This window comes from Ranitomeya variabilis, chromosome 8 (assembly GCF_051348905.1).
Source record: "Ranitomeya variabilis isolate aRanVar5 chromosome 8, aRanVar5.hap1, whole genome shotgun sequence".
NCBI classification, from domain to species: domain Eukaryota; kingdom Metazoa; phylum Chordata; class Amphibia; order Anura; family Dendrobatidae; genus Ranitomeya; species Ranitomeya variabilis.
The window spans coordinates 18,892,695-18,919,619 of NC_135239.1; the positions used below are offsets into that span (position 1 = coordinate 18,892,695).

The 26,925-nt window shown below is 46.3% G+C and overlaps 1 protein-coding gene across 4 annotated transcripts in view; it reads right to left on the reverse strand.

Moving 5' to 3' along the window:
- Positions 1-26,925, reverse strand: part of LOC143787376 (phosphoglucomutase-1) — a 79,229-nt gene that overhangs the window by 50,939 nt on the left and 1,365 nt on the right. For 2 of the 4 annotated variants that reach the window (XM_077276045.1, XM_077276049.1), the window contains exons 2-7: positions 15,231-15,409; positions 8,054-8,265; positions 7,699-7,785; positions 6,010-6,172; positions 5,171-5,286; positions 597-735 (exon numbers count right to left, since the gene is read on the reverse strand). In XM_077276045.1, coding sequence (XP_077132160.1) covers positions 597-735; positions 5,171-5,286; positions 6,010-6,172; positions 7,699-7,785; positions 8,054-8,265; positions 15,231-15,408 — 895 coding nt within the window. In that variant the 5' untranslated portion in view covers position 15,409. Of the gene's footprint in view, positions 1-596; positions 736-5,170; positions 5,287-6,009; positions 6,173-7,698; positions 7,786-8,053; positions 8,266-15,230; positions 15,410-20,596; positions 20,665-26,925 lie in introns of all 4 variants that reach the window. The other 2 variants (XM_077276046.1, XM_077276052.1) reach the window with 2 other exon arrangements.

Consider the following 26,925-nt stretch of genomic DNA (forward strand, 5'->3'; position numbering starts at 1 on the left):
ATCGGGACTTGACTAGCTAGGAGCCTGAGTGCTGATATTATACACTGTGATACTTCTACATTGCAGATGGTTGCACCCGTCGTTGTATGTAGCCGGTCTAAGTTGTCAGCTACAGGGGCGTTTTTAGGCCCCCAGCTGCTAAAACAAACCATCGGCAACTCATCGCTATTAACAGTGATATTAAAGGGGTTAAATTGCCGTGAGAAGGGATAAGCGTTACCTAACTGTTGCTGCCGCTGATCTCTGAAGAGCACTGACAGCACCTGCGAGATCAGCGTGACGAAGATATAAGTCAGGGGGCGAGAACGGACACATCATGTATATTTTCATGGAGCTAAGCTGGAAAAGACCTTTAACTACATAATAAAGCTCCTTATCAATTAGCGAAAATACAGATGTGCAGCAAGATCAGTGTTTTATACGGGCACGATCAAGCCGAGATCGGGAGTGGTGACCTGCTTATAGTTCTGATTTGCAAAACTTTTCTAACTTCTGTCATCTTGTCAGTTCAGTTCCCCAGATGAACACTAGAGGGCAGCACATCCACACCTTCCCGCCCCACGGCGGTGGCGTCTGCTGCGCACATTGGCACGTACCTTCAGCTCTGCTCAGATTGAGCGGCTTGATCGTCAGATAAACTGTGGATTTCAGGGTTAGCTGCAGCCGGTAGTGATGGCTCGTTATACCGTTCTCTTCCAAGAAGAAGCATCCTCTGGACCGGACGCACGGCCAGTCCTGATAATGACGAGCACAAAGGGTTAAAGACACAAGAAAAGATCTAATGAGTGAATGATAGAGTACAAAAAAAAGTCTTCCCCGACCTGTGTCTCACTGGCTGCAAAACGGTCAAGGCATGATGGGAGTTGTAGTTTTGCCGCACGGGGTGCAGATTTCAGAATCAGGAGTCGCCGGCGCTTTGTCGATTTTTTTTTTTTAGGTTTAAGATAAAAAGTTCCACAACTTTGTAATGTACTTTATGTTTCCGTTCCTCTGCGTTATTAGGTCTCAGCTTTCTGTCAATGAGTGTGGATGATCTTGTTTATAAGCAAAGGTTAAAAACCAACACAGGCGTAATAATTCTCAAAGCTGAGGGTTTGCTACAATTGCGCCAGTAAATACAGGGGGGCCGTGTCCTATATCCGGCAGTATATTTTATCCTCATGCACTCGGTGAGAAAATGGCGCATTGTTACGTCTGTAATGGCAGAAATAAGACGTTTAGCCGGCGCTCGTCGGTTTCAGTGAGTGGTGTCTACCTGGACTCATCGCTCAGCGGGCCGGGAGATGGCCGCCCATTGACCTGTAATGTAAGTGTCAGGCCGGGCACGATTTACAGGTGGTCGGGGGAGAAAACAAAAGCCGGAGTTGTTATTGGAAATGAGAACACGCCCCGGGAGAGCCGTGACTGCCGCATTTTCGGCCGGCGTTCTGCAATCATTTTATGTGCACTGGACGCCTCCCCGGGGGCCCGTAACGTGAGGCCGGCGACATTTTCCCTTTATGGCTTTTAGATTTTTTTTTTTCTTCTTTGCAGGAAAAACAAAAAAACAAAAAATAAAATAAAATAGAGACTCTAGTAAAGTCCGAACTAAGTAAAGGCGAGCTGATCAATAATAACGCTCTGCAAATATTGACTCTGGGAAGGGAATCTGATGTGTCCCCCACAGGCGAGGCCGAGCCCGTGATTTATCATCGGGACCAAAAGTGGCCTCCTAAATGAAAATCAATGCCGGGTAAGAGGGAGGGCGCCTCGTACCTCAACATGGCCTCTCCGAACGTGTGAACTAACCCTTTCCATCCTGCCAAGGGAGCTGCCTACGCCGCCGGGCTTATATAACAGGTGCACACAAGGCGCTGCCATCTCTGCTCCCGTCCCGTACTGCCCCCTGGCATGGTGACATCTCAGGGATTGTGGCTTAAAGGCTACGTACATGTTAGGCTACTTTCACACTAGCGTTAACTGCAATCCGCCACAATGCGTCGTTTTGCCGAAAAAACGCCCCCACCTCCCCGCACTTCCCCGCACCTCACAATGGGGCAGCGGATGCGCTGGAAAAATGCATCCGCTGCCCCCGTTGTGCGGCGGAGACAACGCTAGTGTGAAAGTAGCCTTAGCAAATACTTTTTTATTATTGTTTATTTGATTCCTAACTGAAAAAATAAGCAACTCGCTAAATAACTTTGCTTTGTGAATCCTTTATACAGCTGAGTGCAAAAACTGGTAAAAATCCACCAGAGCTCCCTGCATTCAGTGTTAGAGATAGCAGAAGGGAGGGAACAGGGTTGTACACAGATCGGAAGAGTGGACAGATGAGAAAGTAGGAGAAAACAGGCTAGAGACAAGGAAGACAGGTCATGGAGAGGAAATAAGTGGAAACACACAGACCTTACATAAAGCCTATATTACCAAGAGAGATACACCGCTCACATCCAGCCTATATTACCGAGAAAGACACACCACTCATATCCAGCCTATATTACTGGGAGAGACACACAGAGGTCACATCCAGCCTATATTACTGGGAGAGACACACAGACCTCACATCCAGCCTATATTACTGGGAGAGACACACAGACCTCACATCCAGCCTATATTACCGAGAAAGACACACCACTCATATCCAGCCTATATTACTGGGAGAGACACACAGAGGTCACATCCAGCCTATATTACTGGGAGAGACACACAGACCTCACATCCAGCCTATATTACTGGGAGAGACACACAGACCTCACATCAGCCTATATTACTGAGAGAGACACACAGACCTCACATCCAGCCTATATTACTGGGAGAGACACAGACCTCACATCCAGCCTGTATTACTGGGAAAGACACACAGGCCTCACATCCAGCCTATATTACTGGGAGAGACACACAGAGACCAGCGGTGGACACCGCGTCAGCCACACTATTCCAATACGGTGTTTTGTCCATACAGCCCTACATAGGTTAACTATCCACTTCCTTATGGAAAATTAATTATCATCTGCTCATACGGGCTTGTTTCTCGCACATATCCTTCACAGCACGTAACTGATGAAGGTCCAGTTCGGGACCGAAACGTTTTTTGTTGCTGATAATAAATATATTTCCAGTTGATAAAGTTGAGTGCCAGGTTTTATTTTATATATTACTGGGGGAGACACACAGATCTTACACCCAGCCTATATTACTGGGAGAGACACACAGATCTCACACCCAGCCTATATTACTGGGAGAGACACACAGATCTTACACCCAGCCTATATTACTGGGGGAGACACACAGATCACACACCCAGCCTATATTACTGGGTGAGACACACAGATCTCACACCCAGCCTATATTACTGGGAGAGACACACAGACCTCACATCCAGCCTATATTACTGAGAGAGACACACAGAGCTCACATCCAGCCTATATTACTGAGAGACACAGAGAGCTCACATCCAGCCTATATTACTGAGAGAGACACACAGATCTCACACCCAGCCTATATTACTGGGGGAGACACACAGATCTTACACCCAGCCTATATTACTGGGGGAGACACACAGACCTCACATCCAGCCTATATTACTGGGAGACACACACAGACCTCACATCCAGCCTATATTACTGGGAGAGACACACAGACCTCACATCCATCCTATATTACTGGGTGAGACACACAGACCTCACATCCAGCCTACATTACTGGGAGACACACACAGACCTCACATCCAGCCTATATTACTGGGAGAGACACACAGACCTCACATCCAGCCTATATTACTGGGTGAGACACACAGACCTCACATCCAGCCTATATTACTGGGAGACACACACAGACCTCACATCCTGCCTATATTACTGAGAGACACACACAGACCTCACATCCAGCCTATATTACTGGGAGAGACACACAGACCTCACATCCAGCCTATATTACTGGGAGATACACACCGACCTCACATCCAGCCTATATTACTGGGAGAGACATACAGACCTCACATCCAGCCTATATTACTGGGAGATACACAGACCTCACATCCAGCCTGTATTACTGGGAGAGACACACAGTGCTAACATCCAGTGTCTGTAATACTGTGCAGCATGTAAAATCAGTTGCGGATAGATTTTTATAGCAGATTTCTCACTTAGTAATACATAATCCGAGTAATACAATCTAACGTGTGCCGATTCAAGGTGAAATCCTAAATGGATTTAAAGCTGCGATTCTATGTAATTGCAGTATAAGATCTGCATGAAATGAAGGTACGTTACATGTGGATGGGGGTGAAAAAAAGAGCATCCTGAGAACATCCGCAGCATGACTATTATATTTCAAATTTCATGAATTTGCAAAATGGATTTCACCCGTTCAATTTAACATCCTTTGTTAACCTGCAGCAAAAACTGCACGTAACGCGCAGAATTGTGGACCACGTCAAAAACATTCTGCATTGTGCAGCCTTACCAATAGGGGACCGTGTCTTAAAGAGACCCCCAATTCCTGAGAGATCTAGACCAGCTATCAGCTGTAGTGTAACCATATAAACAGGCTTCCAGTAATGCAGACATTGGCCCTGGGGCTCGATATGGCGGTATTGCACTCCATGTTTTAAAGATTAGCTTGTTGTGGGATTTAAAGGAAAGGCAGCAACCGGGAAGTCGTGTCATATACAATAATTATGTCCCCTGTTATTGCCCCCTATTGCCCCTCCGACTTTGCAGAGAGCTACCATGAGGATGTGTGATATGTCAACGGGTAACTAATAGGAGGGGGCTCAGATGTTATCCTCCGAAATGGAAAACCTCTTGCAGCCATTGCACTGTGTCCGGTAGAAGGTGGGAGCAGAGCATTTTGCACGGGGTGCATGTGCCGTAGACGGTTGAGTGCGGTACTGGGTTTTTTCCAGCAGAATGAATGGTCACTGTGCTGTTCCCATTCGTGGGGGTCCCATAATTCGGACCCCAACGATGCACAAGTTATCAACTACTGATAACCTGAGATCCTCCATTCTGGCTACACTGTATCCTAATAGCGTATATGGACAGGACTTACCTCCAAGGACAATCCAACATGGCAGCATAGCCCCCTAGCAGCCATACAATATACTATACTGCAGGTAATATTCGGCGATTGCGGCCTGATATCTCCATCCCTAGGGGGGAGATAGTGATTATCTGTACAGCTTCATTACCTGCAGATCACTGGGCTCCGTGTGTCTGGAAACCCTGAGCGGCCCCATAGTGATCACGGTGGACACCGTCCCTTTGTAGTTTCGTGCTGATGAAGGGCGTGACGATTTACTTTCCACTGAAATAATATACATTTATTTATTTTTTATACCCCAGACAATAAATTGAACACTATAAATATATAGAAAGAGCCACGGCCACCCACAAATCACTGCTACCACTGGGGACACTCAGGCTGCTACTGTTTCACCCCCATGCTTTACACTGCAGCTCTACTTGTTTAGAACAGCTGCACATGCCGGTCTCTAAAGAAAAATACAAAGGAAAATCAATGGCCATGAGCTTCAGTAAAGGCTCCTATGCACATATTAGATGAAAGTCAGGAGAACCAGCCGACCATCTGATGTGTGGGGGTCTCCCGAGTCTTCACCGACAGATAATGTGGAGGAAGAGGAGGATTGGAGAGCTGGAGATAAGACCCAGCCAGAGGAGTCCAACATATGAATGCTCGGCCGATGTACGGCGGCATCTGGAGAGGGGATGTCCAGCTTAAGGGAGGTCCCTCCTAAAGTAAGACCACCAATAAGCATACGTGGTGTGCAGTGGCGTCACTTGAAACTCATGGGCCCCGATGCAAAAGCTTCAATGGGGCCCCCAAACATTTTAAATCTTTAATAGCAATAGTCTTTTTCTATAGGCCAAAGGGACTTTTAGGGCCCCCCAGGCTCCAGGGCCCGGGTGTGATTGTTGTACTGTTGTAGTTCCACCCCTAGTGGTGTGACCTCACAGCGGAGCACCAGCCGTGTATATAATGCGCCTTGTTATATAATCCTGTCCTCACCTTTCCGTGGAGTTGTGTCGCCGTTACGAGGAGACGCAGATCTTTCAGGAGACGTTTCCATTTGACTCCCAAATTGCTGACGTTTGGTCCGGCTATTCGCCTCCATTTTCTCGACTGCTGCTTTGGCACATTGGTCACAGGTGCTGAAGAACTTGTTACAGAACTGCGGGAGAAAAGCAGAAATGTCGCTATAAAATGTGAAGATACGTGACGCTCCGATAAGATCACTGCCCTTACTGATCGTGCCTCGGTCTATAGACAGCTGACCCCTGATCCGAGAGACTCGACTGATAACTCATCATCTATCCTCCATCTAACCCAACTCCACGCTCTCCACAACACCGGAAGTCCACTGCGTCAGAGTAACCCTCAACTCTGCCCTTCACACATCCAAGCTCTCCACACCTCCAACTCACAAATATCTCCATCCCTTCCGCAACCCTGAATCTACTACAGTGTTAGTGCCCTCATCATCTCCCGCCTCAACTACTGCAACATCCTCCTCTGTGGCCTCCCTGCTAACACCCTTGCACCTCTCCAGTCCATCCTTAACCTCTCTCTTCACTACTCCTCTGCTTCTGCTCTCTTCAAATCCCTTTCATTGTCTCCCAATTCCACAACGTATCCAGATCAAGCTTCTAACTGACCTACAAAGCCGTCCATGATCTGTCTCCTCCACATATCTCCGAAAGTGTCCCGATATCTCCCACCACGTCATTTCCAGTCCTCCCAAGACCTCCTTCTCTCCTATACGCTCCTCGTCCTCTGTACCTGTCTGTCACTATCAGTTTGTTCACTGTAATTTCTCTCTGTATTCTCAATGTAACCCTCCTGGTGTAAAGACCGTGGAATCAATGATCAATGCTGCTATAAAAATAAATAATGATAATAATAACAGGGAACAAATGACCACATTCACCAGATGGAACTAATGTAGACTTTGAGGTTTGTCCATGTTACATCTGGTGAAGCAAAAAGATCAGTCTTACATGTGCTGCCATACTGGCACTAAATAAAGAAGAGGCCATTTACAGAGGTCGAGAGAGAATGAATAAAAACGCTCTTTCATGATCATCAGTCCATGTAATCATGTCGCCAATCACCCATTTTGGTCATTACGTCATTACTGTCGGCAGCACAACTAGAAAAAAAGTATGTGCTGCCGACAACAAGCATACTGTATGGGGGCAGAGCGATCGTACCAACCCCTGCTCTGCCCCCCCACAGTCAGGGTCGGTCTCGTGTGAATGGGTCATGAATGAGCCCTGATCGGCTTGTATATGGCTGATCGGAGCTCATATATAAGAAATCTGAGCATCTACGAGCACCGTAAGGCATCCATGAGAAAAGAAAGATGTCCAACATGTCCAGTAGGACGCGCCAAACTTATCATATAATAAAATTGGCCCCGTAGTTTTAAAACCAGATTTGGGTACTTCTGTCCGCTCTGTCTATACACATGAGACCTGTCAATCAAGAAGCAGGAGCCCCGCACTGGACACTTTCCCCGGGCGACTTTATATCCAACGCTTTATAACACCCGGAAACACTTCTGCGGTGCAGTCAGGAAGCCCGTGCCGCCATATTTCACTGCCCGTGGTTATAGCAGAATGAATCCACTCACAGGGTTCCATTACTACAGAATCTGATGTGTTGTGATACGAGACGGCGTCTGTGTCTATGACTTACCTTGTTATAGTCCAACCGCCCGCCGCTGTTTATGTCAGCCAAGCGGAGAACGGCGCTCACCTCCTCCGCAGACATCTTCTCTCCCCTCTGGGGGCAAGAGCGAAGGGTTAACATCTTACCAAATAATACAGACGGATGGATAGATAGATAATAGATGGATAGATAGATAGATAATAGATGGATAGATACTAGATATACGTAGATAGATAATAGATAGACAGATAGATAGATAGATAGATAGATCTATAGATAGATAGATAAATAGATAGATAGATAGATAGATAGATAGATAATAGATAGATAGATAATAGATAGATAGATAATAGATAGATAGTTTGGGATTTGGTGCTCGTACCGTGGTGAAGACCTTGGTGAATTCATCATGTAGGATGTACCCCTTGTTGGTGGGGTCCAGTTTTCGGAAAGCTTTCAGGAGTTCGGCCTTTGCAGCGGGTTTCTCTCTTTTCACAATGGCGCAGAAGTCGTCATAGTTCATCTCCTTGGTCTTGGCGGTCCAGTATCGGCTGAGCGTTTTGTTAGACGGGTTCCGTCCGGCCCGCTGGAGAACTACAAAGAGGGAGAGAAGGCTGCGATGCCGTCAGGTGAAGGGATTGGCGCACGATACACCAGTATCAGTTATTGGAGATCTGAGGAGTACTATCCAACATGCTGTACATTTCCCGATCGGCGACACGTCCGCTATCCGGGCGCCTGTCACTGTGATCCCTGACGGGTGCGATCTGCCGGACACCGGAGGATTCTGCCGGGAAGGTCTGAGCGCGGCCCAGTCTCCCAGAAGACTTGGTGGAAATGACACTTAGATAATGTGATGGAGTGCGGGGTGGGGGGATATTTTACTTTCCGAGGGTCTAATCCCTGCCGATCTCCCATAGCAAAATCTGCAGTAAAAATAGTGATTTTAAGCAGCATTTTTTAATCTCCGCAATGCGAAGCGCAGGATAATTTTTACAATCCTGCAGGGGATTTTTCATGCAGACGTGAGCGGAGCTGATGGCGCCGTGTCTGCTCACACTTGCTGATCGTGCACGCGTCCTGGCAGGTGTCTACAGCCTTCGATGCCATCGGCACAACCCGCCTCCCAATGATCCACAAGACAACCCCTTTAAGGGTCCGTTTCATGCAACGGAATTTCCTACATGGGAAAATGTAAAGTGTCCATGTCCTGTAAAGCCGGCGTCGGCGCCCCCTAGCTGCTGGCACCAGACCGTTCTTGGCGTGGAATACCCATGTTAAGGTCACGGCTCCTTGAGATGAATCCGATCACGTGACCAACCCTCCGGCACGCGGTAACATTATAGCCTGTGAATTAGACGGCAGGAAAATTATTTTCATTCCTGCTCATTTATCTCCTGGGAACATGTTCCCCGATCCTGGGACAGTTAACCCCTCAAAGCCCCAGATCTGGGCACGATGCGCTCCTCGCCCTCCTCTCTGCGGGGGGGGGGAGGTTTAATCATCATTTAATGACGGGAAATATTTGGTATTCTGTCGGCCTGTTCTCCGCGACCTTGACACCGCCGCTCGTATAATAATAATTGGTCAATTGCTTAAGTGGCTCGTGGAAAGAGATGAAAGACATAACAAGCCGAAAGGAGCTAACATTTGTTCTCGCCGCTACTATTTTTGACGCTGGATTATGAGAAACCTGCCATTAGCTGCGAGGGGGGAAAAAAAAATCTTTTGCCATAATGTTGAAAGCCTTCATTAGGCTAAGCACATCTGCTGAATGTGACCGCCTGTTAAACTAGCCGTGGCGTAATTAGGATATCACGACTGAAGGGATCCGAGGTGTCATCAGGATTTATCTCTCTATCAGCGCGGCCGATTAACCCCCGCCGCGCCACCGCCTGTCTGCTGCTGCGGGTGCCACCGAGAAAACAAGTCGCATTTCCTATGGGAAAGCTGCCATCATGCCTACTGGGGGGCGTCCATTTTTAAAATGCATTTTCTTTTTTTTTTAATTCTATGCATTTTTCCCAGCTGAAATCAAGAGTTCTATAATATTTCTAATCAGCAGAAAAGTAGAAAGAAGTCCATTTCTTTTTTTCTTACAAATCTTCACCTTCCGTCCACCGTCACACTGTACAAAAAAAAACTGCAACGCAGATTCCGATCTAAAAGAATATTCGCGAATGGTTTTTATTTACGTTTTGGAAGCAATGCGATGATCGGGCTTTGTTGTGCAACGTTAAGCCTCGTTCACACCTTTTTTCTCATGTTTTTACGGACAGAATTCGCACCTATAATAGTGAGCGGGGCCGTCCACGTGTTCGTGATTTTTCGAGGCGACTTGTCCAATTTTGAGCCGCATATCGGATCAATATCATAAATGCAAGTCTATGGGTCCTGGAAAAGAATCGGACCGCACTCGGATGTCCGTCATTCATGGACTGTGAGATAAAAAAAAATAAAAAAAGTTTCTCTATGATTTCCTATCTGTTTCACGTCTGAGAAAAACTGATGAAACTTTTACCAAACTCTCATAAAAAAAAGAAAAATCATTGATAAAACTCGATTTTTATCGTACGAGAAAATCATTGAATGAAGCCTTAATGTGCACTTAAAAAATGCAGTTAGAAATGTCAGTGTTTTTGGGACATACACATTTTTCAAAGATTCATTTATTTATTTATTTATTTATTTAAAGCGCTCTTTTAATTGCAACTTTATCCTCTAAATTTATTGCAATCATCATATTATACAGCACTGTGCACTTACAATTGCTCATTTTGCCTTTCTACCCAGATAATTCTTCTCTTTGCTCTGCTCTATGTAGAAACAGGACGTCTCTATTCCCAGCATTTATCATCCCCTTCAACTCCTGACACATCTGCTCCCTCCTCCTGCCGTTGACTTTTGCAGTGATTCATGCAGAGAAAATGGACCTCCTGTTTCTACATAAAGCTTAGAAGGATCCAGCTCATTAGTTATTAATCATGCGATGTCATAGACCTAATGGAAAACAGAAGGATTAGCCGGGTAGAAAGGCAAAATGAGCAATTGTACGTACACAGTGCTGTATAATAAGAATAATGCAATATATTAAGAAGACAAAAACTGTCATGGGAGGAGGAGGAGAATGGCTTCTTTAAGGAGCTTTTTTCCCCTCTCTGTTTCCTGGATTCTACAAGCCTATGAGAAAAAAGCCTGGAGCATGCTGCAAAGTGAAAAAAAAAATCACCAAAATGCCATAAACCACAATGGTGTAAAGCATGTTATGTTATTGATTTTAAAACTGCACAAGAAAAAGCAAAAAAAAAATACATTAATACAAATATATAAAAGAGAGAGAGAGAGAGAGAGAGAGAGAGAGAGAGAGAGAGAGAGAGAGAGAGAGAGATATTTGCAATGGAAAATGATTGGAAAACCGGAATCGGAGGCCGGATTCATCTTTTCACATGTCCGTTTCACACGTTTTTGGCCGGTTCCGTCGCTGTGCGCTTTTTTCGCCGGCTGAAAAAACGTTCATCTGGACGTTTTCTCCATCCGCCAGAAACGACTATTTGGACGGATCCGGAAAAAAAAGGGAGGAAACGTCTGGCCATCAGGCGCAATCCGGCACTGATACAATGCTATGAGAAAAAAAATGGATCAAGCGCAAAAAAAAACGGATCCGTTTTTTTTTAAATTGCTGGATTGTGCCTGAAACCAAAAACCTGATGTGTGAAAGTGACGCCGGTGAACCTCCGCTTAGTGACATCATTGGCAGCCGCCCGTCAGCCCTGCGCTGTCAGCTGATTTCTGATTTTTGAAAAAAAAATAAAAAAATCTCTGTGCCGCCATTTTCTAAGACCTGTAACTTTTTACTCTTCCGTCAGTGGAGCCGTGTGAGGGATTGTTTTTATTTGTGTCATTTTGGGGTACAAACAATTTTGATCTTATATAGTATTAATTTAGGGTGTGGGGGCAGAAAACGAAAAAAAAAACTGCAAATGTGGAGTTTCCTTTTTTATATATTTGTACCGCATTTACCCCACAGGTTAATTATTTTATATTTTCACAACTGGACTTTGGGTGATACAAAATCTGATTCTAATTTTCTCTTTTTCATTTATTTTTGATTGGCAAAAAGGGTGGGGGGGGTCGATTAAAAATTTAGTTTTTTATTTTTCTATATTTTTTATAACTTTTCTGGGTTTTTCTTTTAAGCCCCCCACAGGAGACCTGAGCCGTGATCCTTTCACCACTTGTACAATAATACTTTAATATTACAGTATACAGTGAAATTAATGATCTATGAAGAGTACAAAGATGGCGGAGAGGTGATTGTGTCCTAGGTGCGGGATAGGGTGAAGGGGACATGAACGTACACCCACACCAGATCACTTAAGAGAAATGAAACTGTTAAAAACTGGTGGCGGCATTTAAGTGGTTAAAAAGAAGCACCTGCTGCTGCCAATATGTAACAGCTCCATACACTCGCCAACATGTACAGAAGATGTCAGGAAGGGGTATTCCTATCTGAGTGAGTTAACCCCTAGGATACAAGACAACTTGCTGATGGTCACAACACTCCTCTTTAGAATGGGACAATGAAGTCTTTTGGTTCATTGTCTATGGGATTGCTGTAGATAGCTGAGCGCTGCTCTTGGGTATCTTTGTCAGTCCCATAGACAATGAATGGAGTGGCAGAGCTCTGCTCTTGGGATCGTAGGGGTCCCATTTCATAAACAGTATCGGAAGACACTGCTCCATTCCTTCATTCAAACAAACACTTCAGAGCCCCACTCTAAGGCTGGAGTCACACCTAACGTATAAAAATACAGTCCGTTTTTACGGCCGAGATACGCAGAAATGTTCATGAACAGTGATCCGTATGTCATCCGTATCCAATGCGAGGATGCAATTTTTTTCTTAAAAAAGTATACGTGTGACACTTTTGCTAAATTCTTACTGAACCCGACAGGATATGAGACACGGTTTACACACAGTAAACCATTGCATATGCCTTATATTTTTATATATCCCTCACTAATAATGTTAGTAGTGTGTGTGTGTAAAATTTGGGAGCTCTAGGTGTTAAATTAAAGGATTAATTCACGGAAAAAACTGGCGTGGGCTCCCGCGCAATTTCCTCCGCCAGAGTGGTAAAGCCAGTGACTGAGGGCAGATATTAATAGCCAGGAGAGGGTCCATGGTTATTGCCCCCCCCCCCCCCCCCCCCCCCCGGCTAAAAAATCTGCCCCCAGCCACCCCAGAAAAAGCACATCTGTAAGATGCGCCTATTCTGGCACTTAGCCTCTCTCTTCCCACTCCCGAGTAGCGGTGGGATATGGGGTAATAAGGGGTTAATGTCACCTTGCTAATGTAAGGTGACATTAAGCCAGGTTAATAATGGAGAGATGTCAATAAGACGCCTATCCATTATTAATCCTATAGTATGAAAGGGTTAAAAAATACACACACACATTAAGAATAAAGTATTTTAATGAAATAATGAAACACACAGGTTTAATATCTTTATTGTACGCTCAATCCAAGCGAAGCCCTTGTTCTCCTGTAAAAAAATCATAAAATAAAAAGCAACAATATCCCATACCTGTCCGCCGTACAGTCAAGTCCCACGCAGTAATCCATATTTGGGGACATTTACATTTACAACCGGGAGTGCCACTAATGCGGCCGTTCCCAGCTGTAAACGACTGGGGAATGAATGAAATGCAGGGAGCGGAGCTTCGGTAACTAGCGGTGCCGTCACCGAAGCTGCGCACCCTGGCGGCATGAACTCATATGAACTCTGTAGTGTGGGAAAGTTTCTGAATATATTCCCACGCTACAGAGTTCATATGAGTTCATGCCGCCAGGGTGCGCAGCTTTGGTGACGGCACCACTAGTCACCGAAGCTCCGCTCCCTACATTTCATTCATTCCCCAGTCGTTTACAGCCGGGAATGGCCGCATTAGCAGTGCTCCTGGTTGTAAATGTAAATGCTCCCAAATATGGATTACTGCGTGGGACTTGACTGTACGGCGGACAGGTATGGGATATTGTTTCTTTTTTATTTTGTGATTTTTTACAGGAGAACGAAGGCTTCGTTTGGATTGAGCGTACAATAAAGATATTAAACCTGTGTGTTTCATTAAAATACTTTATTCTTAATGTGTGTGTGTATTTTTTAACCCTTTCATAATATTGGATTAATAATGGATAGGCGTCTTATTGACACCTCTCCATTATTAACCAGGCTTAATGTCACCTTAAAATAGCAAGGTGACATTAACCCTTTATTACCCCATATCCCACCGCTACAGGGCAGTGGGAAGAGAGAGGCTAAGTGCCAGAATAGGCGCATCTTCCAGATGTGCCTTTTCTGGGGTGGCAGGGGCAGATTTTTTTTAGCTGGGGGGGGCAATAACCATGGTCCCTCTCTAGGCTATTAATATCTGCCTTCAGTCACTGGCTTTACCACTCTAGCGGAGAAAATTGCGTGGGAGCCCACGCCAGTTTTTCCCGTAAATTAATCCTTTAATTTAACATCTACAGCTCCTAAATTTTGCACACAAACACTTCTAACATTATTAGGGAGGGATATGTAAAGTATAACGGATATGAAATGGTTTACTGTATGTAATCATGTCTCATATCCTGTCGGGTTCGGTAAGGAGAAATGAAAAGCCGGCAATTGAATTACCGGCTTTTCTGCTATCTAGCGCTGTATGAAATATAAATATATATATATATGGGTGCCACTGACATATATATATATATATAGATATATATATATATATATATATATATATATATATATATATATATATATATATATATATCCCTATACTATGTGTAGACATTTATTCTACCTATTCTATTCTAACCTGTCAGTGTGATGTTACTGTACACTCCACTGAATTCCCGGCTTTTCTATAGAACACCGCTGCGTATTTCTCGCATGTCACACTGATGGTCCGTGTGGCGTGCGAGTTTTTCTCGCACCCATAGACTTGCATTGGCGTATTTCGGGCATAATACGGTGACAAACGAAGCATGCTGCGATTTCACTATAACATAGAATACGGCTGAGAAAACAGCGGATGATGGGAGAGGCCCCATAGATTAACATTGGTCCGGGTGCTAAGGGATTTTTTATCGCATTGCACTCGTCCGTATTACGCTCTAGTGTGACTCCGGCCTAAAATCCATGGTGGGTTGCAGGGGTCCCACAACAATCAGCAGGTTATTATCACATCGTCTGTCGACAGGTGATAACTTGCTAAGGTGGGAATAACCCATTAATAAACCACTTGTATTAACCCTTAAAAATAACCATGCATTCATTCTGTATAAAGTGTGGACTTAATGTCCAGGACGACTAATCACGAGGAAGCTTTTATATCTTTGGAGCAATCTGAGACATAAAAGCTGAGCTCTGATTGGCGGTCACTTTGATACGCGAGGTCTTGTGCACTGCTTGTAATTACTCAATAAACCTTTTCTTTTTGGGTTCTTTGGGCCTTTTTTTTACGCGATTTTTTTTATATGAGAAAACGACAACAGAATCCATGGATGATTACCGAGCCCCAGCTGCTGCCGGTCAGTGATGTTCTCCAGGCTGCTCCTGAACACGGTCAGGTAAGCGGCGCGGCAGGACGTGTAAAACGCCTCCTGGTCATCGGGGGTCTTCAGGGCCTCTGATCGCTCATCTGATCGCTTGCTGGAAAGAGACGCGCTGCTTCCATACGATCCCGACATCCTGCAAATCACCAACACGGCGTTACCATAGGGAAAGCACAAAACAAAGAACTCGTCCTCCAGTCACATCCAGAGCAGCAGCGCACATACAGCAGCTCCCGCACATCATCTATATCCGGACAGAGCACACAGGGCTCCGCGGGGAAAGTGGCGAATACCGGAGAGCACATCACACAGCTAGGCTATGTTCACACATTGCGGTTTTTTCTGCAAGCAAAACCTGTTCTCTTGGCAGTAAAAAAGCTGTTTACAAAAAACACATTTTACTTTGTTTTTATTGTCTCTTGTGCAGGTTGATAATAGTTTACTGCCCCCTCAAAAAACATGATACAACTTCCTTAGGTTTTTGCACCAAACCCTGATATCTGCATTTTTTTGCTAAGTTTTTGCACATACCCATTGCTTTCTATGGGTGCAAAAATCCTGAAAAAAAAAACCGCTGGATGAAGAAACATGCTGCAGTTGTCCAAGATCAGTCAGGAAAAAAACAATGTGTGTGCATGAGATTTCTGAAATCTCCTAAATTTTGCTGGCACAGCTGAAAATGTACATAAAAAACACAGCAAAAACGCAACATATGAACATAGCCTTACATTGTTAGTAAAAAACTCACAAATACATCAAATGCAGCTTATAATACAGCGTGAAATATCGTGCACAGAAAACACAGGAGGGAGAGCGGATAATCACCCCACAGCACTACAAGGCACAAGTAGTGAGGAGCGAGTGTGCCCAGCATGCTCGGGTATTCTCTGAGTATTTAGGGTGTGCGCGGAGATTATGTTGTGTCCCCGCAGCTGCTAGACAACCTGAACACATGCAGGAACTGCCGGTTTGGGCTTGTTTCCACTTGCGTCCGTGTCTCGCATGTGGAAACCAAGCTGTGGCGCCGGCACTTTGGAGCGGAGCGTGCAGCTCCATGTGTTCCTATGTGGCCGCACGCTCCGCTCTGGAGTGCCGGCACCACAGCTTGGTTTCTACATGCGAGATACGGACGTGTTTCTCGCAAGTGGAAACAAGCCCTTAGTTAGAGAATCATGTATTCAGGCTGTCTAGCAGCCGCAAATCATGCAACTGCAGGGACACAAAAATAATCTACGCGCACACCCAAAATACTCAGAGAATACCTGAGCATGCTCGGAACACTCGCTCATCACTAGTCAAAAGGAGTAACTGCACCGGCAGAATAGTGAGTGCAGCTCTGGGGTATAATACAGGAGGTAACTCAGGATCAGTAATGTAATGTATCTATACAGTGACTGCACCAGCAGAATAGTGAGTGCAGCTCTGGGGTATAATACAGGAGGTAACTCAGGATCAGTAATGTAATGTATCTATACAGTGACTGCACCAGCAGAATAGTGAGTGCAGCTCTGGAGTATAATACAGGATGTAACTCAGGATCAGTAATGTAATGTATGTACACAGTGACTGCACCAGCAGAATAGTGAGTGCAGCTCTGGAGTATAATACAAGATGTAACTCAGGATCAGTAATGTAATGTATGTACACAGTGACTGCACCAGCAGAATTGTGAGTGCAGCTCTGGGGTATAATACAGGAGGTAACTCAGGATCAGTAATGTAATGTATGTACACAGTGACTGCACCAGCAGAATAGTGAGTGCAGCTCTGGAGTATAATACAGGATGTAACTCAGGATCAGTAATGTAATGTATGTACACAGTGACTGCACCAGCAGAATAGTGAGTGCAGCTCTGGAGTATAATACAGGATGTAACTCAGGATCAGTAATGTAATGTATGTACACAGTGACTGCACCAGCAGAATAGTGAGTGCAGCTCTGGGGTATAATACAGGATGTAACTCAGGATCAGTAATGTAATGTATGTACACAGTGACTGCACCAGCAGAATAGTGAGTGCAGCTCTGGAGTATAATACAGGAGGTAACTCAGGATCAGTAATGTAATGTATGTACACAGTGACTGCACCAGCAGAATAGTGAGTGCAGCTCTGGGGTATAATACAGGATGTAACTCCGGATCAGTAATGTAATGTATGTACACAGTGACTGCACCAGCAGAATAGTGAGTGCAGCTCTGGAGTATAATACAGGATGTAACTCAGGATCAGTAATGTAATGTATGTACACAGTGACTGCACCAGCAGAATAGTGAGTGCAGCTCTGGAGTATAATACAGGATGTAACTCAGGATCAGTAATGTAATGTATGTACACAGTGACTGCACCAGCAGAATAGTGAGTGCAGCTCTGGGGTATAATACAGGAGATAACTCAGGATCAGTAATGTAATGTATGTACACAGTGACTGCACCAGCAGAATAGTGAGTGCAGCTCTGGAGTATAATACAGGAGTTAACTCAGGATCAGTAATGTAATGTATGTACACAGTGACTGCACCAGCAGAATAGTGAGTGCAGCTCTGGGGTATAATACAGGATGTAACTCCGGATCAGTAATGTAATGTATGTACACAGTGACTGCACCAGCAGAATAGTGAGTGCAGCTCTGGAGTATAATACAGGATGTAACTCAGGATCAGTAATGTAATGTATGTACACAGTGACTGCACCAGCAGAATAGTGAGTGCAGCTCTGGAGTATAAGGCCGGAGACACACTGGTGCGAGAGACGGCCGAGTCTCGCTGGTTAAAAGCAAGCTGTGGCACCTGCATTCCGGAGCTGAGCGTGCAGCTCCATGTATTGCTATGCAGCTGCACGCTCCGCTCCGGAATGCAGGTGCCACAGCTTGCTTTTAACCAGCGAGACTCGGCCGTCTCTCGCACCAGTGTGTCTCCGGCCTAATACAGGATGTAACTCAGGATCAGTAATGTAATGTATGTACACAGTGACTGCACCAGCAGAATAGTGAGTGCAGCTCTGGAGTATAATACAGGATGTAACTCAGGATCAGTAATGTAATGTATGTACACAGTGACTGCACCAGCAGAATAGTGAGTGCAGCTCTGGAGTATAATACAAGATGTAACTCAGGATCAGTAATGTAATGTATGTACACAGTGACTGCACCAGCAGAATTGTGAGTGCAGCTCTGGGGTATAATACAGGAGGTAACTCAGGATCAGTAATGTAATGTATGTACACAGTGACTGCACCAGCAGAATAGTGAGTGCAGCTCTGGAGTATAATACAGGATGTAACTCAGGATCAGTAATGTAATGTATGTACACAGTGACTGCACCAGCAGAATAGTGAGTGCAGCTCTGGAGTATAATACAGGATGTAACTCAGGATCAGTAATGTAATGTATGTACACAGTGACTGCACCAGCAGAATAGTGAGTGCAGCTCTGGGGTATAATACAGGATGTAACTCAGGATCAGTAATGTAATGTATGTACACAGTGACTGCACCAGCAGAATAGTGAGTGCAGCTCTGGAGTATAATACAGGAGGTAACTCAGGATCAGTAATGTAATGTATGTACACAGTGACTGCACCAGCAGAATAGTGAGTGCAGCTCTGGGGTATAATACAGGATGTAACTCCGGATCAGTAATGTAATGTATGTACACAGTGACTGCACCAGCAGAATAGTGAGTGCAGCTCTGGAGTATAATACAGGATGTAACTCAGGATCAGTAATGTAATGTATGTACACAGTGACTGCACCAGCAGAATAGTGAGTGCAGCTCTGGAGTATAATACAGGATGTAACTCAGGATCAGTAATGTAATGTATGTACACAGTGACTGCACCAGCAGAATAGTGAGTGCAGCTCTGGGGTATAATACAGGAGATAACTCAGGATCAGTAATGTAATGTATGTACACAGTGACTGCACCAGCAGAATAGTGAGTGCAGCTCTGGAGTATAATACAGGAGTTAACTCAGGATCAGTAATGTAATGTATGTACACAGTGACTGCACCAGCAGAATAGTGAGTGCAGCTCTGGGGTATAATACAGGATGTAACTCCGGATCAGTAATGTAATGTATGTACACAGTGACTGCACCAGCAGAATAGTGAGTGCAGCTCTGGAGTATAATACAGGATGTAACTCAGGATCAGTAATGTAATGTATGTACACAGTGACTGCACCAGCAGAATAGTGAGTGCAGCTCTGGAGTATAAGGCCGGAGACACACTGGTGCGAGAGACGGCCGAGTCTCGCTGGTTAAAAGCAAGCTGTGGCACCTGCATTCCGGAGCTGAGCGTGCAGCTCCATGTATTGCTATGCAGCTGCACGCTCCGCTCCGGAATGCAGGTGCCACAGCTTGCTTTTAACCAGCGAGACTCGGCCGTCTCTCGCACCAGTGTGTCTCCGGCCTAATACAGGATGTAACTCAGGATCAGTAATGTAATGTATGTACACAGTGACTGCACCAGCAGAATAGTGAGTGCAGCTCTGGGGTATAATACAGGAGATAACTCAGGATCAGTAATGTAATGTATGTACACAGTGACTGCACCAGCAGAATAGTGAGTGCAGCTCTGGAGTATAATACAGGAGGTAACTCAGGATCAGTAATGTAATGTATGTACACAGTGACTGCACCAGCAGAATAGTGAGTGCAGCTCTGGGGTATAATACAGGATGTAACTCCGGATCAGTAATGTAATGTATGTACACAGTGACTGCACCAGCAGAATAGTGAGTGCAGCTCTGGAGTATAATACAGGATGTAACTCAGGATCAGTAATGTAATGTATGTACACAGTGACTGCACCAGCAGAATAGTGAGTGCAGCTCTGGAGTATAATACAGGATGTAACTCAGGATCAGTAATGTAATGTATGTACACAGTGACTGCACCAGCAGAATAGTGAGTGCAGCTCTGGGGTGTCAGGTACCAAGAAGGAAGGAGTGGACCCACTAGACCGTGACGACGATCCCCTCACGGGCGAGCTGGCCAGATGGACCTCCCCCTATACAGGGAGAGTTAGGGGCAGGACCGCGAGGGACTATCGCCACGGAAGCCGGAGGGACCAAGGAGGGGAAAAGGAAGAAGGGACGGAGAAAACCTGAAACAAGGGTAGACGGGAACGGACGAGACAAAGGACTGACGGAGTATATAGGGAAACAGGTCTGGAGACACGGGGACAGCAGGGGGACAGGGACTTCCGGAGCTGAGGGGAGACACAGGTGCCACTGGGTGGCTTGGAGCAAGAGGAGGACAGGGACTGAAGTGGCTAAGATTACGGAAACACAGTAACAGGAAAGTGACGGAAGAAACTGGGAGACCTGGTACTGCGGAGAGACAGGAACTGCGGGAACACAGGAAGTACCAGGGCTATAGATTCCGAAAGGTTCTGCGGAGAAAAAAGCAGGAAATACAATCAGCAAGAAGATGCACGGACATGCGGCCTGGAGCACAAGGGAAATACAAGTGAACAACAGGCACAGGAGAGAGAGACCGGGAGGAAGAAATAGTTATGCAGCGCCTTACTTCCGGGTCAGGGGAAACCTCCAGGACGATAGAGAGGAGCAGGCAGAAGGAGCCGGCAGGTTACAGGTGTGCGCGCATAGAAGAGAATCTATCGTGTGCGCGCGTGCGACGGCCAGCAGAGGCCGGTAGTGAGCGCCGGAGGGAGGAAGCTGCAGGAGAGTCGCGCCGAGACGCCGGGAACAGGTAAGTATGAGCGGTTGCAGGAGGCGGCGGCGTGACAGTACCCCCGTCTTTACCTCCCCTCTTCCTAAGGCTAGAGAGAAATCTGGACAAAATCCGAGGAGCCTGAATATTCTCTAGGGGCTCCCAGGACCTCTCTTCAGGACCAAAACCCTTCCAGTCCACCAAAAACAAAGTTTTTCCCCTGCGTTTTTTCATGGCAAGAATGTCCCTGACCTCAAAGATATCATCAGCAGAAACAGGCGAAGGAGAAGAAAGAGAAGTAGCATGAAACTGATTAAACACTGCAGGTTTGAGGAGAGAGACATGAAAAGAATTAGAAATACGAAGAGAGGCAGGTAATTTAAGCTTATAAGAAACATCATTAATGCGAGTCAAAACTTGGAAAGGACCGATGTAACGGGGACCCAGTTTATGAGAAGGGATTTTAAGGCGAATGAATTTGGACGAGACCCAGACCTTATCCCCAGGATGAAATATGGGAGAATCAAGACGCCTTTTATCAGCATGTTTTTTCATCCGAGATTGAGCTAATTCAAGAGCAGACTTAGTCTCCTGCCAGACCCTGGAGAACTCTCTAGACAGAAGATCTGCCGCTGGTACAGTAGAGACGGGAGGGACCGGTAGAGGAAGACCAGGATGTTGACCAAAAACGACAAAAAATGGAGACTTGCTAGAAGATTCGCTGGGATGGTTATTGTAGGAGAATTCGGCCCACGGGAGTAAGTCCGACCAGTCATTCTGATGGGCATTAGTGAAATGACGAAGATAGGTCATCAATGTCTGATTTGTACGTTCCACTTGGCCATTGGATTGTGGATGATAGGCCGAGGAAAAGTCAAGCGAGATATTCAGAGACTTACAGAGGGATCTCCAGAATCGGGCGACGAATTGAACTCCACGATCAGAGACAATATGTTGAGGAAGACCATGAAGACGAAAAACATGATGAACAAAAATTTTTGCCAATTCTGGAGCTGAAGGTAAACCTGAGAGAGCGATAAAATGAGCCATTTTGGAAAAGCGATCCATGACCACAAAGATGACGGAGCAACCTGAGGAACTAGGCAAGTCCGTAATGAAATCCATAGACAGATGTTGCCACGGAGAAGAAGGCACCGGCAGAGGGTGGAGAAGACCGGAAGGCAATTGTCTAGGACTCTTATTCTTGGCACAGGAAGGGCAAGACACGACGAAACTCCGAATGTCTTTAGACAGGGTAGGCCACCAATAGTAACGAGAAATCAAATGTAAGGTCTTCTTAAAACCAACATGTCCAGCTAGTTTGGAAGCATGACCCCAAAGTAAGACGCGTCTCCTGTTCTCCTCGGTGACGAAGGTTTTACCCGGAGGCAAAGATGAGAAAGAGACCGGAGCGACTGGGATGATTCTGGCAGGATCGATGATGTGCGCAGGCCTCTCCTCAACATCCTCTGAAAGAAATGACCTGGAGAGAGCGTCGGCTTTGGAATTTTTATTGCCAGGCAGAAAACGAAGTTCAAAATCGAACCGAAGGAAGAACAAGGCCCACCTGGCCTGTCGCGGATTTAGTCTTTGCGCTGAATGAATGTAAGCCAGGTTCTTGTGGTCCGTGTATATCACAAAACGATGTAAAGCTCCCTCTAAGAGATATCGCCACTCCTCCAGTGCCAATTTAATGGCCAATAGCTCCTTATCTCCGATGGAATAATTCCTTTCAGGAGAGGAAAAAATCTTGGAAAAGAAACCACATGGTACAAGGTGACCAGAAGAAGATTTTTGAGACAGCACAGCTCCGGCTCCGATGGCTGAAGCATCAACCTCAAGGACGAAGGGTTTACTGGCAACTGGACGATGAAGAATTGGCGCAGAGGCAAAGGCTTGCTTGAGGGATTGGAAAGCCTCTTCGGCCTCAGAGGACCAAAGGTGAGGGTTGGCACCTTTACGAGTCATGGCGGAGATGGGAGCCGATAAGGAGGAGAAGTGAGGGATAAACTGTCGATAATAGTTAGCAAATCCGAGAAAGCGCTGGATAGCCTTAACTCCATGAGGACGAGACCAATTGAGCACAGCGGAAACCTTTTCAGGATCCATACGCAGACCGGCATCGGAAATTAGGAAACCCAGGAACGGTAGAGATGATTGCTCGAAGATGCACTTCTCAAGTTTGGCATAAAGCCGATTCTCTCTCAAGCGCAGAAGTACTTGCCGAACATCCCTCCTGTGGGTGGACAAATCTGGAGAAAACACGAGAATATCGTCCAGGTACACTACTACACAAGTGTAAAGGAGGTCCCGAAAGACGTCATTCACGAACTCTTGGAAGACTGCAGGAGCGTTGCATAAGCCGAAGGGCATAACCAAATACTCGTAATGACCATCCCTGGTATTGAACGCAGTCTTCCACTCGTCTCCAGAGCGAATGCGGACCAAATTATAGGCCCCTCGAAGGTCTAGTTTAGTAAAAATTCGCGCCCCCCGCAAACGGTCAAAAAGCTCTGGAATTAGTGGGAGAGGGTACTTGTTCTTGATAGTGATGGAATTGAGACCCCGGTAGTCAATGCATGGACGAAGGGATCCATCTTTCTTTTTAACAAAAAAAAACCCAGCTCCAGCTGGAGAGGAAGACTTTCGAATAAAGCCTCTGGCCAGATTCTCCTGGATGTACTCAGTCATGGCTAAAGTTTCAGTTGGCGACAGTGGATAAATGCGACCTCTAGGGGGAGAAGAACCAGGAACCAAATCAATCGGGCAGTCGTAAGGACGATGTGGTGGTAGGATCTCTGCCTCCTTCTTATTGAACACATCTGAAAAGGAGCGATAAGCTGAAGGAAGGTCCACAGATTCCGGAATGGAACGGAAGACTCTAGTAGGCTTGATGGTGAGCAGGCATCTATTCTGACAGGACTGTCCCCAACGTAAAATGTCGCCTGTTCGCCAGTCCAGGGTGGGTTCGTGATTTCTTAGCCAAGGAAGACCTAGAAGAAAGGAATGAGACAACGAGGGCAAGACAAAAAAAACCAATTTCTCACGGTGTAGAGCTCCAATCTGAAGTTCAACCTCCTCCGTAACCAAGTTGACGGTCTCCCGCAAAAGCTGACCATCGACAGAAGCTATATGTCTAGGAGTCTCCAAAGGTCTAACAGGTATCCCAAGTCTGTTCACTACTTCAAGTTGAACAAAGTTTCCGGCTGCTCCAGAATCAACATAAGCATCAAGAGAAAAACGACTAGAACCCAAATGCAAAATAACGGACAGAATCAGAGGAGGAGAGGATTCATCATTACCTAGGAAGACCTCTCTTACCTGTCCTAGGCGGAGGCGTTTCCCGGCTTCAGAGGACAGGAACGTAGAAGGTGGGAAGCACTACCACAATAAAAACACAGACCCTGTGCAAGTCTTTCTTTGCGGCGTTGCTCGGCAGACTTGAGGCGATCAACCTGCATGGGTTCAGGCGAAGATGTGGAAGTAGCCGGAGAGGCAGAGGGAAAAGCAGACCCACGAGTTGGAGTAGACAGGCGAGGAAGTCTCCTCTCTTTGACGACCTCGCGGGAGCGCTCCTGAAAACGCAAATCAATGCGTATAGCCAGAGAGATTAGATCGTCCAGAGAGGTGGGGGTATCTCGACCTGCCAACTCATCCTTGATCCGAGAGGACAACCCACGCCAGAAAGCACCGACCAGAGCCTCATTGTTCCAGCCCAAATCTGAGGACAGCGTCCTAAAACGAATGGCATACTGGGCTACGGAAAGAGTACCCTGGTGAAGGTTAAAGAGGGACTCTGTGGTTGAAACCAGACGGCCAGGTTCGTCAAATACTTTGCGAAAGGTCTCCAAAAAAGGAGCGAGTTGAGTGACCAGCGGATCGTCTCGTTCCCAGAGGGGATTAACCCACGCCAGAGCCTCGCCCTCCAGATGGGAAACAACGAAAGCTACCTTAGCTCGGTCGGTGGGATAGAGAAGCGGAGACAATTCAAAATGCAGTTGACATTGATTGAGAAATCCGCGGCATAATTTTGGATCCCCTGCGTACCGAGGAGGCCTAGCCAAACGGGGCGAAGGTTGGGGAGTAGGGGCCTGAACTGGAACGGCGGCAGCATTTTGGAGAGAAAGAAGCCGATTATCTACTGAGGCCATAAAATTCAAAATATGAGACTGAGTGTCTCGTTGTTGGCCTAGCTCCTGCTGAAGCGCTACCAGCTGTGAAGCATTACCGGGATCAGAGGACTGTAGAGCCGCAAGACGAGATTCCATGTTCTTAAGGAAGGACAAAATCCTGGTCTGGTTTTCGCGTAAGAAGAGTAGTTCCTTCTGAGTTGCGACGACACCGGCGGGGTCCATGGCCTGTTGTTACTGTCAGGTACCAAGAAGGAAGGAGTGGACCCACTAGACCGTGACGACGATCCCCTCACGGGCGAGCTGGCCAGATGGACCTCCCCCTATACAGGGAGAGTTAGGGGCAGGACCGCGAGGGACTATCGCCACGGAAGCCGGAGGGACCAAGGAGGGGAAAAGGAAGAAGGGACGGAGAAAACCTGAAACAAGGGTAGACGGGAACGGACGAGACAAAGGACTGACGGAGTATATAGGGAAACAGGTCTGGAGACACGGGGACAGCAGGGGGACAGGGACTTCCGGAGCTGAGGGGAGACACAGGTGCCACTGGGTGGCTTGGAGCAAGAGGAGGACAGGGACTGAAGTGGCTAAGATTACGGAAACACAGTAACAGGAAAGTGACGGAAGAAACTGGGAGACCTGGTACTGCGGAGAGACAGGAACTGCGGGAACACAGGAAGTACCAGGGCTATAGATTCCGAAAGGTTCTGCGGAGAAAAAAGCAGGAAATACAATCAGCAAGAAGATGCACGGACATGCGGCCTGGAGCACAAGGGAAATACAAGTGAACAACAGGCACAGGAGAGAGAGACCGGGAGGAAGAAATAGTTATGCAGCGCCTTACTTCCGGGTCAGGGGAAACCTCCAGGACGATAGAGAGGAGCAGGCAGAAGGAGCCGGCAGGTTACAGGTGTGCGCGCATAGAAGAGAATCTATCGTGTGCGCGCGTGCGACGGCCAGCAGAGGCCGGTAGTGAGCGCCGGAGGGAGGAAGCTGCAGGAGAGTCGCGCCGAGACGCCGGGAACAGGTAAGTATGAGCGGTTGCAGGAGGCGGCGGCGTGACATGGGGTATAATACAGGCGATAACTCAGGATCAGTAATGTAATGTATGTACACAGTGACTGCACCAGCAGAATAGTGAGTGCAGCTCTGGAGTATAATACAGGAGGTAACTCAGGATCAGTAATGTAATGTATGTACACAGTGACTGCACCAGCAGAATAGTGAGTGCAGCTCTGGGGTATAATACAGGAGGTAACTCAGGATCAGTAATGTAATGTATGTACACAGTGACTGCACCAGCAGAATAGTGAGTGCAGCTCTGGAGTATAATACAGGATGTAACTCAGGATCAGTAATGTAATGTATGTACACAGTGACTGCACCAGCAGAATAGTGAGTGCAGCTCTGGGGTATAATACAGGAGGTAACTCAGGATCAGTAATGTATGTACACAGTGACTGCACCAGCAGAATAGTGAGTGCAGCTCTGGAGTATAATACAGGATGTAACTCAGGATCAGTAATGTAATGTATGTACACAGTGACTGCACCAGCAGAATAGTGAGTGCAGCTCTGGGGTATAATACAGGAGATAACTCAGGATCAGTAATGTAATGTATGTACACAGTGACTGCACCAGCAGAATAGTGAGTGCAGCTCTGGAGTATAATACAGGAGGTAACTCAGGATCAGTAATGTAATGTATGTACACAGTGACTGCACCAGCAGAATAGTGAGTGCAGCTCTGGGGTATAATACAGGATGTAACTCCGGATCAGTAATGTAATGTATGTACACAGTGACTGCACCAGCAGAATAGTGAGTGCAGCTCTGGAGTATAATACAGGA